This window comes from Planococcus citri, chromosome 4, assembly GCF_950023065.1.
Source record: "Planococcus citri chromosome 4, ihPlaCitr1.1, whole genome shotgun sequence".
NCBI lineage: Eukaryota > Metazoa > Arthropoda > Insecta > Hemiptera > Pseudococcidae > Planococcus > Planococcus citri.
This window is the reverse complement of record NC_088680.1, coordinates 23958907-23977482: the sequence shown is the minus strand read 5'-3', so window position 1 is coordinate 23977482 and position 18576 is coordinate 23958907. Positions and strand designations below refer to the sequence as shown.

General features: G+C 33.9%; 3 protein-coding genes across 7 annotated transcripts; all 3 read left to right on the top strand.

Moving 5' to 3' along the window:
• The first annotated feature begins 497 nt into the window (after positions 1–497).
• LOC135843553 (RCC1 and BTB domain-containing protein 1-like) lies at positions 498–7105 on the top strand. Of its 2 annotated transcripts, none has more exons than XM_065361486.1 (12): positions 498–615; positions 921–1020; positions 2252–2428; positions 2980–3185; positions 3325–3465; positions 3591–3766; positions 5508–5641; positions 5826–6001; positions 6086–6210; positions 6318–6415; positions 6524–6654; positions 6772–7105. In XM_065361486.1, the coding sequence occupies exons 2-12, from the start codon at positions 933–935 to the stop codon at positions 6820–6822; spliced, it is 1503 nt and encodes a 500-aa protein (XP_065217558.1). In that variant the 5' UTR covers positions 498–615; positions 921–932; the 3' UTR covers positions 6823–7105. The 2 variants fall into 2 exon arrangements, with proteins under 2 accessions (XP_065217558.1, XP_065217557.1); XM_065361485.1 differs by having other exon boundaries at positions 498–674.
• A 3089-nt stretch (positions 7106–10194) lies between these two features.
• LOC135843552 (RCC1 and BTB domain-containing protein 2-like) lies at positions 10195–13945 on the top strand. 3 transcript variants are annotated; one of them, XM_065361484.1, is made up of 12 exons: positions 10197–10412; positions 10555–10715; positions 10834–11016; positions 11485–11690; positions 11820–11960; positions 12042–12217; positions 12302–12435; positions 12635–12810; positions 12899–13023; positions 13117–13214; positions 13306–13436; positions 13563–13945. In XM_065361484.1, the coding sequence occupies exons 2-12, from the start codon at positions 10631–10633 to the stop codon at positions 13611–13613; spliced, it is 1506 nt and encodes a 501-aa protein (XP_065217556.1). In that variant the 5' UTR covers positions 10197–10412; positions 10555–10630; the 3' UTR covers positions 13614–13945. The 3 variants fall into 3 exon arrangements, 2 of the variants coding, with proteins under 2 accessions (XP_065217556.1, XP_065217555.1); XM_065361483.1 differs by having other exon boundaries at positions 10534–10715; XR_010558344.1 differs by lacking the exon at positions 13563–13945 and having other exon boundaries at positions 10195–10412; positions 10534–10715; positions 12899–13049; positions 13306–13320.
• Positions 13946–14993: 1048 nt separating this feature from the next.
• Positions 14994–18299, top strand: LOC135843554 (RCC1 and BTB domain-containing protein 1-like). Of its 2 annotated transcripts, XM_065361488.1 has the most exons (12): positions 14994–15101; positions 15191–15350; positions 15458–15595; positions 16213–16406; positions 16506–16646; positions 16741–16937; positions 17024–17106; positions 17201–17385; positions 17454–17578; positions 17663–17760; positions 17844–17974; positions 18063–18299. In XM_065361488.1, exons 2-12 carry the CDS (start codon positions 15272–15274, stop codon positions 18114–18116), a joined length of 1425 nt encoding a protein of 474 aa, XP_065217560.1. In that variant the 5' UTR covers positions 14994–15101; positions 15191–15271; the 3' UTR covers positions 18117–18299. The 2 variants fall into 2 exon arrangements, with proteins under 2 accessions (XP_065217560.1, XP_065217559.1); XM_065361487.1 differs by lacking the exon at positions 14994–15101 and having other exon boundaries at positions 15132–15350.
• The last annotated feature ends 277 nt before the right edge of the window (positions 18300–18576 follow it).

Here is an 18576-nt window from a genome sequence, read left to right as displayed (position 1 = left end):
GAAGTGGGGTGAAGGGGCCAAAATTACACAAGATTTTTTCACATCACTCGCATTATTGAACGAAAATAAACAATTTTTGTCAAGGTTATTTTCAATTGTTCTTGAAATCGAATTGAAAACTTTGGGAAGGGGGTGGGTCGTATGGAATCGAAGGGGAGGTGAGGAAATTGGTTGCGATGCGGGGTTTTCGAATGGAAATTCAAATTCTAAACACCTCACATAAGTGAGAATTTTACGTTAGACCAAGTCTAATCGTAAGATGAGAATATCACACACCATCACACACCATGTAGACTGTAGACACGTTTGCGAATTATACCAGACCTACCCTTTTAATAATCAAAGCCCTAAACCTTTCCAAGGTTCCCAATTCTGTTTCATCTTCTACTCGTAATATTTCCCCCACTTAACTTTTTCACAATACATATTCATCCCTTTCCGACCACCCTCGCAGGCATATCCTTTAAACCAGTCTTTCTATTTCTTACTATACCAACGGTCTTTCACTTCTTCGTTTCAATATACGAGTATATTTTGTACATTTTATGCACGTGTAGTTTGCTTATTTCATTAAACATTTTAGTGTACCTACCTACCTACTTTGCAACATACCCAGTGAGTAGTGATTTCCCAATTACTTTAATTATTGTATTCGATCATTTCAAAGTCATCAAGTGAGTACTACCTAACATACAATATTCAAATGCTTACAAATAGTTATAGAATAATCTCACTCGTCAGTATTAGTTCCATTATACCTAAGATACATGAAGAACATTATACATAGGTATAAGTGGACATGATTCGTTTAATTTTTTTATAGAGTGGGCCATTATTTTTATCACAATGCACCTATGTAATTTGTATTTTAATCAAAATTTCAAGAAAATTGATGCAACATTTTTATAACTTCACTACAGGTTTTGAAGAAAATGATTAAGATTGATCCAATTCTTTTTCCTTACTTCGCTTCATGGAACGATACCTTTGTCAAAGGAATCGAAAGGGTATGGGCATCAGGTAAGTCAAACGAAACCGTTCCAATAGGTGCTCGTATCTTCGCGTCATAACTATGTATGTACTTACTACATACTTGTAACTGTAATATCCAGTAACAAACTATATAGACTATAATCCATACACGAAAAAGTGCTCTAGAAGTCGATTTTGTATATTTTTTTCGGGGACCAAAAAAATGCGCTGCCAAAATGAAGGTACTACCTGCCCCATTCAGAAAAGTGCAATTTTGAAATTTTTTCCGCGCACAACGAGGAACTCGACGGGGTTGTGTTGGGGGACTAGAATATGTTTGAACATGGATTTGAAAACTTGAACATGACCTATCAAAATGGTATAAAATTTTGCGCTGAGCTCGAAAATGACAGTCATTTTTCATTTGGACCTCTTCAGTTAAAGGGGAGGGGAGAGGATGGAGATTGAATGAAAAATGTTGAAGCAAAAATATTCCCAAGCAACGAATATGAAAATCATTCTGATTGCGTACACATAAATCCTCAGTATCGACCTGTAATGTGCAAAGTTTGTTTAATATCATCGTTATATTCAGTTTAGGGGGCAAAACTTCACCGCGGGGGGGGTCAGAATTAAAAATCATTGCGATTTTTGAGTTCAGCGCGAAATTTTATATCATTTTGATGGGTCGCATCGATATTATCGAATACACACTGCATCATTTAATTCTGGGGATCAGGGAGTGGTAACAAGCCTATTAGTGCTCATAAAATCGCGTTATGATCGTATTTTTTCGCCGTTTTTGCGCAGTTGGGCTTCAAATAGCCCTATCTAACAAACGTCCAAGAATCGTTCGGTCCCCAGCCGTATCCTGGACATAAGAGCCATTTTACCATCAAAAATGGCCAAAAATGCATAAAAATCGCATTCAAAGTGCCATAGAATGCAGTTGTGCAGGGTTTCACGGGAAAAAATTACATAGTTGGCATCGGGAGAAGTCCCCCAACACAACCCCGTCGAGTTTTTTCGGTCCCGACCATGTCCCCAAAATCACATTTTTGAGGGTCCACCCCCTCGTTGTGCGTGGAAAAAACTTCAAAATTGCACTTTTCTGAATGGGGCATGTAGTACCTTCATTTTGGCAGCGCATTTTTTTGGTCCCCGAAAAAAAAATACAAAATCGACTTCTAGAGCACTTTTTCGTGTATGGATTATAGTCTAATAGGTAGGTAAGTACCTAGTTAGTTACTAATTTTATGCGTACGATTTATTTGTCCAGGTAATCGAGTTTTACTCGTTACAAAATCAGATCAAGTTTATGGAATCAATGCGACTTCAACCCCTGCGATCATGAGGACCTCTGAGGATCCTCTCCATATGATGTATACAAGTGCAAGTTCAGTGCCACATTCTGAACCGAAACAGCTCTTCCAGCTACATGGAAAAAATGTGATAGGTATATGAGATGAATAGAAATGCTATGCCCGTAGCACCTTCAGTTTTATAGATGGACAATTTTGTCTGTCTCAAAAAATTATGCCAGAATCCATGGTCAAAAATTGGATTTTCAAAAATCCATATACCTACTCCTGCCCCTTAAATTTTCAGAAAAACTAAATATCAGCTGCAAGTTTATCTTCCACGTACAGCGTGTGGACCTGGGTTTCGTTAAGTCTGATCCTTCCTCGTACGTTAGATTTGATTTGGAACTCTTTGGATGATTTTTATTCAAAAATGATTTGAAAAACTGTTGAATCGGTAATCCTTTTTGCAAAAAGTTTGGTCGAACTCCCTTCAACTCTTTTTCCATACTCGTATTTTTGCATTTGATCATTACAAAACCAAGTGCATGGATAGGTGTTAGATAGGTATACTTATGTTCTTTCACCACCCCAGAGTAATTCAGAGAATAAATTGGAAAAAATCAGACTTGTAAACAAAAAAAACACGTGATTAAATCGGTAGGTATATACTTAGGTATACTTAATGGATGATTAAAATTTCTAGATTTCATCTTTGGCGGAGATTTCATCATTGCTCTGACTAAAAACGGAGAACTGTTCAGCTGGGGAGGAAACCAGTCAGGGCAGTTGGGTCTGGGGGACAGACCTTACGCACCTCATCCCATCCAGATATCCACTCTTTCAGATAAAACAGTTACCAAAGTCGTTTGTGGAAAAAATACTGCTATGGCGTTATGTGATGATGGACAGGTAAGATTTCATTTCCTTTTTCCAATCCAAATCAGCCTATAAGATACGTACATTGGTATTCATATTTACCAGAGATGAGTATTCAATGCATTTTACATACATCAATTTGAATGATCACATTTTCAATGTACTTTCTTAGGTATTCTGTTGGGGTGAATCTTGGGGGTTCATCCCTGTAAAATGCACTGCAATACAAAATAAGGCAACAGACATCGCTATTTTATCGATGAGTGCTTCGTCGTCCCTTTCATACTATTATTTTTGCGTAGAAGATGGTAAAGTGAGTAGGCTCGTAGATACATAGTACTTAACTAATATGTAGGTATATGAGTAAACAATCAATATGGTTTTGTACGGAATTTCAATTCATAACTTACCTACTCAAAACGATGTAAAATATTTCAGATTAAATCAACTACTATGGAGGGGTCCTGCTGGCTTAATGATATTAAAAGTATTGTCTGCAGTGAGCATCAAATATTGGCCCTCAAGAACGATGGCAGCTTATATTCTACCACGTGGTATGCTACACAAGGACCACTGATGGAAGATCATTTTATTGCAATTCGAAATATCCCTAAGTATGTAATTGTACCTACCTACTTAATACTACCTACCGTTAGGTACCTATGGGACATTTTATGCCAAATCGGCGGATTTTCTCACGAGAGGTCTTCGATTTTTTGCAAAATCAGATCATGTTTAGAGGTCATCAAACGATGACGAATTGGCGGAGCTGTGGGACTTCACAAGTTCTCCAAAATGGCCGAAAATGGAAAATTTTTTGTTGCAAATTGCTCCGGTTGTACGTGGTATAGAATTTTGATCTTTTTTTCAAATTGTAGTACTTTGAGAGGGTAATCGACGAATGATTTCAAAATCAGTGTTGCTACTTTCAAAAACCTAAGAAAATCGATTTAAAAACGTATAATTTGAATAACCACGATGTCCGCGAATAAAAATTCTGAAAAAATTCTCAGTTTTAGTCCTTTTCATGTAGAATAACTTATCAAAAAATTAGACTGGCATTTTTCTTCATTTTCGAGAAAAAAAATTACATATTTGGCACTTATTGCAAAAGTACCATCAGAAACCTAAACAATGAAAATTTTTGCATTGTCGAGATATTTACAAATGTGTAGATGAACATTTGAAAAAATTTCCCTTCCCACACAATCATGAATCACAGCCCCCTTTGGGGAAGCATCTACTCAAATAGTAAAGGTAAAATATTGGAACAAATCCTGGATAAAGATAACATAGCCCTTTTTAATATTGACCAGCCTACTCATTTCAGTCCATCTCATAATTCTTGGTCTACGGTCTACAATCGACATGATTCTAGGCTCCTCATCTCTGTGTGACTCTCTTCAAGTATTTTATAATGATGATTTGTCAGGCAGTGATCATGTACCACAACTCATTCAATATAGTGACTCTTCACTCCCAAGTAACCACAATGAAAACCCATCTTCTAAATGGGACTTTAAGAGAGCAAACTGGTCAGCTTTCAAAGAGCTATGCATAAATTTCCCCAATATAGACCTCAGTGAAGACATAAATATTATTATTGAGAATTTTTGCAAACATATCCTTCACTTTGCAGAACTTTCAATTCCAAAAATTCGTCCACACAAATGCAAAAGTATCCCCTGGTGGACTGAAGATGTGAAGAATGTGCCCTAGCCATTCGAAATCGTAGGAAAGCCTTGAAACTATTGAAAAATTATCCTTCTGAAACCAACCTCATTAACTACTGCAGACTAAGAGCTAAGGCTCAATATGTTATAAAACAAGCAAAAAAATCCACCTGGAGGAATTTTATCTCAAATATCAATTATAAAACTCCAATTAGTAAACTATGGTCAGCTATTAAAAAAACTTGGCTCCAAAAATTTTAACCCCTCTCCAAAACGTATCAAATTAGACAACTGCTCAATCTATGATCTCACTACTATTGCAAATGCTTTTGCCCAGATGTTTGCTAAAACCTCTAGTGATGAAGCTCTAGTCTAGATCAGAACTTCCTCAATTTTAAACTTAACAATGAACCTACCCTTCATATTGACAATGCTATACATGCACCTTATAATTCCCCCATTAGCATTGAAGAATTTAACACAGTTCTCTATTCAGCTAGAAACTCGGCCCCAGGTGCTGATTTAATTCTCTTACAATTTATCAAAAATGCACCAGAAAATGTGACCCTCTTACTACTGGAAATTTTCAATCAAATCTGGACATCTCATTCTTTTCCAAATTGCTGGAAAACTGCAATAGTTCTACATTTATAGTTTATGCATTTATTTGTTACTGATACAGAGTTACTGAAATTTACGCCGCATCAAAAATGATAGCTGAAAATTACTACGACGAGTACACTGATGATAGTAGATTCAATATGTGTGGCGCGAAAACAGAAAATAATGAAATCTATATTTGGGGGACATTCCGAGGTAAGTAGGTATCATCTTTAAATTATCGCAAAATCTTAAAATAATGTAGGTAAACAATTTTCAACAATTTTGAGTTACTTCCTGGGCTGCAAAGCGAGAGAAGAATGTAACACAAAATTTGTTGAAAATCGCACTACCTCCCTAGTTGAATAATGTACTAATTAGATACCTACCTACTTCTTAGGACGGATTAATACACCACTTTATTCCACATCATATTCTTCTTTCAATGAAGTAGTCTTAATGTATTCCAACTTCAGATTGACACACAGAGCATTTATGTTGGGTTCAGTTAATAAGATGAAGAATACACATTGCGATTGTTTGAAATATATTTCAACTATTTTCGATGACGAATCGGTTGGTACATTGTGCCTGCTTTCATTCATCTGCTACCTACATAATCAATTATACATTTTGAATTATAATCTTGGATTGTTTCAGAAAAACAGCGACTTCATTATTGTAGTAGAACAAATAGAAATTTTCGTTCATAGAGCAATTCTAAGGCAGCGTTCAAAATATTTTGAAGACAAGTTGGCAGAGCCTGGGAATGAAAACGATGAAAAGTTAGTACCTACCTACCTACCTACCTACCTAGATAATAAGTAATTTTTACAAAGCTTTTGATGTTTCGACTATTCGACTATCTAATGCGACATTTTTCATTTTCAAGTGTGCTGCATGTCAAGGACTTCACTTACAAAGCATTCAAATTGTTTCTACAGTATTTGTATGGAATTGACATAAATGTGACCCGTGAGAATGTAATGGGTAGGTGTAAATACTGAAATTTTTTCCCAAGTGATTGTAGCATATTATGTAAGTATGTACCTACCTAAAGAAACATCATTGTTTGTTTATTTTTTTTTTTTGTGCTAGAACTCATTATAATAGCTCATCAATACTCAGATGAAAAATTTGAAAATCTAATCATGGAGAAAATAGCAGATGATGAAAAGGCGAAAATGGCCATTCCTGCGGTGAAAAATATTTTAGAATTGCCCCCAGAGGTTTGTACCTAAATCTTAAGAATTATGTTCGCTTTAAATGAACGACTTTGGATTATTATGTGTAGGTTTAGATAAGATAGGTTACCTACTAATAAAGGATGAATGTGTATTTTACAGGTGATGAGCATTGCGATGAGAGGAGTACAGTTCAAGTCCTTACAGCAGTGATCCATTTACAAAATTTGTATTCGTCGATTGTGAATCGTCGTATCATGTTTACCTAATGAGATTATGTTAGTTCTGATGTAATGATGATTCTTTTAGTTTTTTAGTTCATTTTGAAACCTTTTGTTTTGTTTTCGTATTATCTTCTCATTTTCTACCTACTATCTACCAGTACCTTACCTACATAATGTAATTTTTTAGAATATTTTGCATCAAAACAGTGATGTTATAGGTAAACTTGTATGTTAATTAGGAACTGAAAAATTATGGAAATGAAATATTTACCTACTAAAAAGCGAAGTGTTATTTTTTTCAATTAGGTATAGGTACTACATATATGTATACTTTTTATAGTGATAGATATTTACAATTTTTTTTCGAAATTTTAATTTTTCATTGAAATGATGAGGAGTCAGAAATTAATTTTTCAAAGTTTGATTTAAAAATTATTAAAAAACAGAATTTTTTGACATGTTGAGTGAATAAAAAAAAAGACAAAAGCAGGATAGGTACTAACACATGTAACAAAAAGCAGGACAAGAATAATTTCCAAATTTTTTAAAATGATTTTTTATCAAATATGAACAAAAAATGCCAAAAAGATCTACTCGTAAGGAAGTATATTCGAGTAAAACTGTACAAAAGCCTTTTGAACCCACACTCTTCAATTTGAACGAAACCACGTTAGAGCATGTAGGTAGTAGTAGGTACCTATACCTACATTGTACACATATGTGTTAAAATCTCTGTAACTAAAATTGCATATCCCTCGTTCATTTTTTGGATTTTTGGTGAATTTAAAAAAAAAATCAAATTCAAAAAAGCCGCTTATATAAGAGAACATTTTATTAATTAACGCATCGTGAAACTCAAACATTCTACATACGAAAAGTTTTCAGCAAATTACCTCTAAATTTTGATTTTTCGTTTTAAAAAATCTGATTTTGCCCCCTTCTTAATTTAGAGCGGGAAGATAACGTAAAAAAGCTAGGGCCAAAAGGAAAAAATTGGCACATAAATTTTTTCTCCGGTTCGTCTTCAGATGAACCCCCTCAACTACCAAAAAAACCGCACCTCCTAACCCTGGAGCTGTTTTTTAGGGGGCTAAAACCGGTTCTGATTTACGTTTTTTGCGATTTACTCTGAAAATATTAGGTTTACGAGAAAAACTACAATGACTAAAAATGTTGCCCTTCAAATTCTCGACAATTTGATACTACGTTCGATACCCATCCCTCAGGAGGGGTGTCTAAAAAAAGGGGTGGAAAGAGTAGGTGTTTCAAAAAAAGTCAGTCCAATAAATTGATCAAAGTTACCACTTAATATCATTCGTTTTCGCTCAAATTTTTTTACAAAGTCTACCCATTCAATTATTAATTACATCACCATTGATTGATCTTCAACCCTTCCAAGGGGTTGGTGGGGGGATGCTTGGTTTTTCAAGTAACACACAACTGAATCATATATTTGAAAAATGAATCTGGACATGCGATATATCGAATAGTAGTATGTTTTCGAGGTCGCTGAATACGAATACCAACTTATTTTCTGGGTCCAACTCCTCAAAGCCCCTCTGTGCCCCAAAAAGGGGGTTAAAATGTTGAAAAATCGTGAAAAGTCTAGTGATATATCGGATGGTATGTTTTCGAGGTCGCTGAATACAAATATGAACTTGATTTCTGCTTATAGTTCCTCAAACCCGCTTCACGCCCTTTTAAATAGGATACAATTTTGAAAAGTTGCTGAACATTGTGTAAATACGAGTAGGTATATCGAATAGTATGTTTTCAAGATCGCTGAACACATATTTTTAGAGTCCAAAGCACAATGGTTCTCAGCCCCAAAAAAGTTAACGACAAAACATGGTGTGATCTTTTTCTTCAAATTTCGGCGGGAGGATGGAAGAGGTATAAGTATAGAGGTATGTATTACCAAGGTATATTATCGGGACCGCTATTCAAAAAGTTTGAACGCTCATTTTGCACAGAAAACATTTTACATTTCAAGATTTTTCTTTAAAACGCTCACTCACCTACCAGTTTTTGATTATTTTTCAATAGAAAATGAAATGGAACTAGGACTTTCACTGTGTTGTCGAATTTCATCGAAATAAAATGTAAAATCATCCAACTAATTTCTATTTTTAAATTTTGCCTAGGTTAAATGAAATTAATTATATATAACGTTTCTTTTTTTACTGAAAAAACTCATGAATTGATAAAATAATTCAAAATAGAATCCCGAAAACATACCATTCGATGTACTTACTTATCACTCGACTTTGCATGTTTTTTCAAATTTTGGCCCCTTTTTTGGAGCTAAAAGGGACAGTGTGAGGTGGGACCCAAAACATAAGTTCATATTCGTATTCAGCGACCTCGAAAACATACTACTATTCGATATATCGCATGTCCAGATTCGTTTTTCAAATATATGATTCAGTTGTGTGTTACTTGAAAAACCAAGCATCCCCCACCAACCCCTTGGGAGGGTTGAAGACCAATCAATGGTGGTGTAATTAATAATTGGGTGGGTAGACTTTGTAAAAAAAATTTGAGCGAAAACGAATGATATTAAGTGGTAACTTTGATCAATTTATTGGACTGACTTTTTTTCAAACACCTACTCTTTCCACCCTTTTTTTTAGACACCCCTCTTGAGGGATGGGTATCGAACGTAGTATCAAATTGTCGAGAATTTGAAGGGGAACATTTTTAGTCATAGTAGTTTTTCTCGTAAACCTAATATTTTCGGAGTAAATCGCAAAAAACGTAAATCGGAACCGGTTTTAGCCCCCTAAAAAAATCGCTCCAGGGTTAGGAGGTGCGTTTTAAATTGGCACATAAATTAATTTATGTGCCAATTTTTTCCTTTTTAAATTCGCTATTTGCCTGCTCTATTATTTAAGGGCAATTTTTAAACTTACATGACATGAAGACAACGGATAAATTTTTATAGAAAATTGATCCAATGTAAACAATTCCTTCGAATTAACTTCCTCACACGTCAACACCTAGGTATCTACTAGTTTTAAGCCATTCTAAAATCTTAAGCATTTTTTCAAATTTCACCAAAAATTTCAAATCATTTTAGAATTTCCAAAATGCTGGAGCACTCTGGTCAAACATATCCACAGATTCATCAAGGCAAGTAGACTAAGTATGTACTTATAGCTGAAATTTTACACCCTGTTCTCACACAAGTGAGAATTTTACGTTAGACTAACCAGTTTACCTAATACTCTTTCAATAATCAGAGCCCTGAACCTAATCTTTTTCCAACGTTCCCAATTCACCTTCATCTTCTAAACTCGTAGGTACCTACATATTTCCCCCACTAAACTTCACAATACATATTCATCCCCTTACAACCACCCTCGTTGGCACATCTGCTAAACCAGTCTTTCTGTTTCTAACTCTATACCGAAGGCCTTTCACTTTTTCGTTTCAATATACGAGTATATTTTGTATATTACGTGCATATTACGTGTAGTTTGCTTATTTCATGAAACATTTTAGTGTACCTACTTTGCAACTACCTAGCGATTTCCCCATTACTATAAATTATTATTCAATCATTTCAAATTCATTCAAGTGAGTATACCTACACTTATACAGTATACAATGTTCAAATACTTACCTATATATACCCATTTATAGAACAATCTCACTCGTCAGTAATGAATAATGATAAGGTACATTTAATTTTTTATAGAGTGGGCTATTTTTATCACAGTGCACCTAATTTGTATTTTAATCAAGAAAACTGATTCAACATTTTCATAACTTCGCTACCTACACGTTTTGAAGAAATGACGATTGATCTACTTCTTCTTCCTTACTTCCATTCATTGAACGACACCTTTGTTAAAGAAATCGAAAGAGTATGGGTATCAGGTAATAAATCAAACGAAACCATTCCAATATCTTCGCGTTAACTATATGTACATATTATTCTTCCAGTCCAGTAACAAGCTCTAGTTACCAATTTTATGCGTACGATCTATTTGTCCAGGTAATCGAGTTTTAATCATTACAAAATCGGATCAAGTTTACGGACTGAATGCGACTTCTACTACCCCTGCGAACATTGCGACTTCTAATGATACTCTCCGTATACTGTTGAGAAGTTCAAGTTCAGTGCCGCTCAATGCTGAACCAAAACAGTTCTTCCAGCTACAAGGAAAAAATGTGATAGGTATGAGATGAAAATAGGCTATTGCACATGAGAAACTTTTCTTGTGGCGCTTAGGATGCCTATTATGGTATTCAAAAATTAAGACGGCATTTAAAAATTTAAATTGATGTAAGTATTCTCCTTGTAATGTTCAATAGTCCTCCAAAGTGAAAATTTTTCCTCTCCAATTTCAAAATTTATGTATAACGTTATTCAATAATCAAAAGTGACCTTGCTATCTATCAGAATGGAATAATATGTCGACAAAAATGTTTTTTGAGAAATTGTGTAGAATTTGGGTTCAAAATTGGATCTTGATTTTCTGGATTTTTCAAGAATCTCGTAATCTTTTTTCTGATCACGCATCATGTTTTGGAGCCCCAAAATTTTCTCCGGGACGTTGGAAAAAATCAGACTTGTAAACAAAAAAAACACGTGATTAAATCGGTAGGTATAGGTATACTTAATGGATGATTAAAATTTCTATAGATTTCATCTTTGGCGGAGATTTCATCATTGCTCTGACTAAAAACGGAGAACTGTTCAGCTGGGGAGGAAACCAGTCAGGGCAGTTAGGTCTGGGGGACAGACCTTACGCACCTCATCCCATCCTGATATCCACTCTTTCAGATAAAACAGTTACCAAAGTCGTTTGTGGAAAAAATACAGCTATGGCGTTATGTGATGATGGACAGGTTAGATTTCATGTCTTCTTCCAAACCAAATCAGTCTATAAGATATGTACATTAATTACTTGAGATATTCACCTAATGCATTTTACTTCAATTTGAATTACCTATCATATTTTCGATGTGCTTATTTAGGTATTTTGTTGGGGTGCATCTTGGGGTTTTATCCCTGTAAAATGCACTGCTATACAAAATAAGGCAACAGACATCGCGATTTTAACTATGAGTGCTTCGTCGTCCCTTCCATACCATTATTTTTGCGTAGAAGATGGTAAAGTAAGCATAGGGTCGTGGATACTAATACGATTACATTCGTATTCAAAACTAACTTAAAACTACCTATGCAAAATATTTCAGATTAAATCAGCTACTATAGAGGGGTCCTGCTGGCTTAATGATATTAAAAGTATTGTGTGCGGTGAGTACCAAATATTGGCCCTCAAGAATGATGGCAGTTTATATTCTACCACGTGGTATGGTACGCAAGGACTACTGATGGAAGACAATTTTATTGCAATTCAAAATATTCCTAAGTATGGGAACTACATACCTACATACCCACACATGAATCACATGTTTACATTTATGGTTTATGCATTTATTTGTTACTTACACAGGGTTACTGAAATTTACTCCGCATCAAAAATAATACCTGATAATCGCCAACACGAGTATAATGATGATAGAAGATTTAATATGTGTGGTGCGAAAACAGAAAATAATCAGATCTATATTTGGGGGACGTTCCGAGGTAAGTACATACATACAATTGCAAAATCTTAAAATATTTATAGGTAGGTACGTGATACATATTTTTGAACTAGTGAGATAAACAATTTTCAACAATTTTGAGTTAGGTATTTCCCAAGCGAAGCGAGAGAAGTAACTCAAAATTTATTGAAAATCACATTACCTCCTCAGTTGAATAATCTACTATAATTACTTCTTAGGACGAACTAGTACATCACTTTATCCCACATCATATTCTTCTTTCAATGAAGTAGTCTTAACTTATTCCAACTTCAAAATGACACACGGAGCATTAAAGTTGAGTTCAGTTACTTCGATGAAGAATACCCATTGCGATTGTATGGAATATATTAAAACTATTTTCGATGACCAATCGGTTGGTGCACTGTGTCTGCTTTCATTCATCTGCTACCTACATTAATAATCAATTACACATTTTGAATTATAATCTTGAAATGTTTCAGAAAAACAGCGATTTCATAATTGTGGTAGAACGAAAAGAAATTTTTGTTCATAGAGCAATTCTAAGACAGCGTTCAAAATATTTTAAAGACAAGTTGGCAGAGCCTGGGAATGAAAACGATGAAAAGTTGGTACCTAGATAATAATTTTTTGGTGGGTATTTTTTCAAAGCTTTTGATGTTTCAATTATTATATAATGCGACAATTTTTTATTTTCAAGTGTGCTGCATGTCGAGGATTCCACTTACGAAGCATTCAAATTGTTTTTACAATATTTGTATGGAATTGATATAAATGTGACCCGTGAGAATGTAATGGGTAGGTGTTAATAAGTACTGACATTTTTCCCCAAATGATTCCTAGTGTATACCTACTTAAAGAAACATTACCTATATTTTCCTTTTTTTAGAACTCATGATAATAGCTCATCAATACTCAGATGAAAAATTCGAAAATCTAATCATGGAGAAAATAGCAGATGATGAAAAGGCGAAAATGGCCATTCCTGCGGTGAAGAATTTTTTAGAAATGCCCCCAGAGGTTTGTAAAATCTCAGATTTTATGTTCGCTTAAAATGAATGTTGGATTATTAAGTATGCGTAGATTTAGGTCAGATAGGTTACCTCCCTACATACTATAATGAACGATGATTTGTGAATTTTATAGGTAAGGAGCATTGCGATGAGAGGATTTCAGTCTAAGTCCTTACAGAAATGATCCATTTATGAAAATGTATTCATCCGATTGTGAATATCGTCGTATCGTGTTCACCTAATGAGATTATGTTACCTATAGTTCTCATTTAATGATGATTGCTTCTTTTTTAGTTTATTTTGAAATTGTTTGTTTTGTTTATGTACTCTTCTTATTTTGCACCTCTACATTAATTTTTTGCAGCAAAACAGTGATGATAAACTTGTTGATTAGGAAATGAAATATTACTAAAAGGCGAAGTGTTATTCTTTTTTTCAAGTTTTTACTTTTTATTCTAGAATTTCAATTTCCCACTGGTTGTGGTGACTAATTTACAGTGCTGATTAAATAATATAATATAGGTACCTGACTCGACTTTTGAAAAAATCATTTTTTTTTTAGGTTCAGTTTATTCTTTACAAAATTTCTATTCAAACATTCTTCTCCTCTTCACTCTCACACCTTTTCACAATTTGTTTTTCTTAATTTTTTATACGATAACAATAGTCGATAAGGTATACGATAGGTACACGGTACACGTTTTCGTCGTTTTCAATTTTTTTAAAATTAAATGAGGAGCTTGGTTACAAAGTTAGACAAACGCCACAGGGTTGATTTTGAGAAAATCTATGTTTTTTGTTACAAAAATATACAGCATTGTAAAGGCAGGGGACATTTGACAAATTGTAGTGATGATACTGAGTAACAAAAATACAAAAAATATCCTTCCACCATCACCCCCCACCACTAATAAAAAGAACCTGAAAATGCACTTGTCTGATTTTGAAACCAAGATGAAGATAATTTGAAATTGAAGCTGTCTAGATCAGTTAGGTTTTTGATACGTATAGGATTTTTAACCCTCTTTCCATTTCTGAGGTCCCTTCGTTCCAAAATAGCACATAAAAGGTCAAAAAACGCGATCAAAGTTGCGCCTTAGTTTCAAACACAGACATGTGAACATTATCTTAGTTTCAAAATGAGACATATCCTATCATCTTAGTTTCAAAAACAGACATATCCTGGATATGTCTGTTTTTGAAACTAAGACAATTTGCACATGTCTGTGTTTGAAACTAAGGCAAAACTTTGAGCGCGTTTTTTACCCTTTTACGTACTATATTGAAAATAACAGACCTCGGCAATGAAAAGAGCGTTAAAAATCCTATAAGAATCAATATCTAACTCGATTTTTGTGGAAGTGGCGTTTGTCTAACTTTTTAACCAACCTCCTCAAATTTAAAATATTTTGTAGAGTGCATAGGTAGGTAGTAGGTACTACGGTAGCGCTGCAATGGACGTGCAACTGGTTCCTGGCTCAACTCCCCACCTCTCTTTCCATCCAAAGATAAACAAAAACATTCGCAGGTTAACATGTTATCAATATTCAAGTAATCACGTGCTATTCTTCCTACAGAATTTCTCAGTTTTCTTTCAAAATCTTCATTTTACATAATTAGTCATATTCAATTGGTGCTTTATTGCTAGAGTAGAAAAATAGTTCAAATCCAGGTTCGAATAATGCGCTTAAGTCGTGCTTAAGTTGATCTTGATTTTTCATCGAACGATTCAATTTTATCTGAATTCTTCTTTCGTTTCAGTGTCTCTTATCTGTGCAGTAGAAGCGAATGTGTGTTTGTAATAAATATTGATAAGTAATTGGAACTGCCGGCTTTGAAGAAATGGATTTGATTCACATCCCTTACTTCACCTCGTTAAGTAAAGAGTTTGTCAACGCAATTGACAGAGTATGGGTCTCAGGTAAATAAAATAAACAATTAACGAAATCGTTTGAATTGTTATATGTAATTCTCATGTACATAATGTGTATTTGAATATTTATATGTAACCACATTATACTTTTCCAGATAAAAGAGTTTTAATCATAATCATAAACGATGAAGTATATGGAATGGGTGAAGGATTGATGGCTCACTCATCTCAAAAATGTGATGATGTTCATGAACCGAAAGCTATATCATCTCTAGATGGAAAAAAAGTAAAAGGTATGATGAATAAACATATGAAGAAACTGGCAGATGTGATCAGTGATCGCTGTATAGTGTATTTTAAAATAAGTTCTAGAGAACGAAAATTATTAACCATTGAAAGGGGCCATTGTACAAACAAAATCAAAAAAGTGTTGCATATGATCGAAAATTAATTCGAAAAATTGTAAAACAGTTTTTAAATTGAAATTCCTCTGGCTTTGAAAATCGATGTTGCTGTACTCGAGTAATTTTTAAAATGAATTTACAAAGTTCAGTAATACAATTTGCCCATCTTTAAAATTAAAGCCAACCTATCGGCAGCAAAAATTGAAATTTAGACTACTTTTGTTACTGTTCATGTTGAGAAGTCAAGTTGAATGATCCGCATTCAAAAGTATAATTAACCTGATCCTTCAACTAGTATGTTGCTCGGTCATGTTCGTCCTTTAAATATTTATTTCATGCTGTAGGCAAAATGGCAAATTTTCATCCTAAGTTTCTGATCAGTCTCATTAGTGATCATTTTGGCTGTATGTCGTCTTGTTAGAATTAATGAGTAATTAACTATTTTTGATTTGAAGCTCTGATAAATTAATCGCATCATTATTATGCTTGATTTTAATTTTCTATAGATTTCATCTTTGGGGAAGAGTTTGTCATTGCTCTAAATGAAGATGGGCGATTATTCAGCTGGGGAGCTCACAATTTAGCGCAGTCAAGTCTTTCAACTTATACACCGGCCTTAATTTCTTCATTATCAAGTAAAACAATCATCAAAGTTGTTTGCAAAGATAATTCTGTTTATGTCTTGAGTGATAAAGGAGAGGTAAGATTTTTCTCCTCATAATCAATATGCATTGCAAGCAATTTGAAAAAGATCGTCGATGTTTATGCTGCTTTAATTTAAACGCTTCATTTTGGATAGATATTCCACTGGGGTAAAATTGGAGAACCATCTCCAGTTAAAGGTTCTTATCTGAACAATAGAGTAACAGACATAGCTATTGTCACGTTAGGCATTCTGTTGTTTGATAAGTTCGCCTACTTTTGTGTTGAAGATAGTAAGGTGAGTAACTAAAAATGTTTGTTTTTTTTCAGGATACCGGACATAATGTAATATATTCTACTGTATTATAAGTATTTAATGTGTAATGTTTCAGCTCAAATCCATTTCTCAGGGAACCGTTTTTTTCGATAACGTTAAAAACATTGTGTGTGGCTCAAGTCATTTGTTGGCCCTCAAGCACGATGGCACTCTGTATAGTTCAGGGTCAAATAAAAAAGGTCAGCTGGGAATTGACAAAATAAATGAAGAATATACAACCGAATTTGTACGAGTTCTAAATATTTATGAAAAGTATTATTCTTTCTTTTACTCATACGTGCATTTTTATGGCCTCACAGTTCATGTTTCCACATAGGTAATGTGTTTGTTATTCGTAGGATTATTGAAATTGCCTCCGTATTGGATACATGTGCTGCGAAAACTGAAAGTAATCGAATCTATGTTTGGGGTGCATGTAGAGGTAACTGTAGTACTTACCTATTCACATTATTTCCAATATTGTCATTGAATCTTATGCATTAAATCACTTACATTATCGATATTTTTAAATTTAGGACATAATGTGGCATTACCTCTCATCACATCATATTCTTCCTTCAATGAAGTATTCTTGAATTGTACATACCCAGGAATGACGTATGGTGCCCTGAAATTAAGTAGCATAATGAAATCAACGAAGAATTCTCAAAACGATCATTTGGAGATCATTAAACTAATAGTCAATTTCGATGAGCGATCGGTTCGTGTTCTTATCTACTGCATAATTGTATGGAAGTTCTTGGATTAATATTTTTCGGAATGTTTCAGAAAAGTAGCGACTTCACTATTGTAGTGGAAGAAAAAGAAATGTTTGTTCATAAGGAGGTTTTAAGGCAGCGTTCGGAGTATTTTAAAACGATGTTTAACGAATCATGGAGTGAAAATAATAAAAAGTATAAGCGCTAAAAAATTAAAATAGAACTTTTTCAAAGTTTTAATAGGCTATCATTGAGTAATATAATTTTTTCATCTTTTAGTGTGCTTCGTGTGAATGATTTTACTTACGAAGCGTTCAAAATATATTTGCAATATTTGTATGGAATGGATATAAACGTGACTCCGGAGAATGTGATGGGTAAATTTATGAATTAATATAGGCGTTTATTTTTTCTCTGTTGCGGATTGTGCCTGTATCTAAAGAAAATTTGTGTTGTTTAGATCTTTTGATGATAGCGCATCGATACATGGATGTTAAACTGAAAAACTTGATTATGGAGAAAGTTGAAGGTGATGAGTTCGTGGAAATGCCTGTTGATTTAGTAAATAAAATGTTAGAGCTTCCACCTCAGGTCTGTAGAACATATGTACTTAAATACATTCATTTCAAATAATTATCTGAGTGTTTACCAAATTGTAATGATTTGTATGTTTTTATAGTCATTTAAAATTATGAGCAGTGTATTTAAGTACATGACATATCCGTCACAGTGATCACTTTTTACGAAATAACTGAAATTAGCGTTCACCAATTCTGAATCGTCTTCTGCGCTAACCTGTTGGGATTCTCTCTTGCAGATAAACAATATGTCGATTCCGAATTCTTTTTTAATTTAGTATTTTATTTTTTTGGTACCTACTTTGTGATACTTATATAATAAAAGTTTTTATGTGATATTTTTTACTTTTTTCATGTATTTTCTTAAACATTTTATGTCACCTTACACGATTGAAGGATATACCTACTCATTTATTGCTATAATTGCTGACATTTTTTCGTTTTTTCACTCTGAAAAAATCACAACGTAATTCTTTCTTTTATTTGAACGACGAGTCTTAAACCTCAAGGTTCATAACAACGTATCTGCATTCTGCCATTTTTGTTTGAGTTTTTTCAAATTTTTATTGTTTCTGCTGTTTCGAACTTCAATTTCAATAGAAAATGAAATTTTTA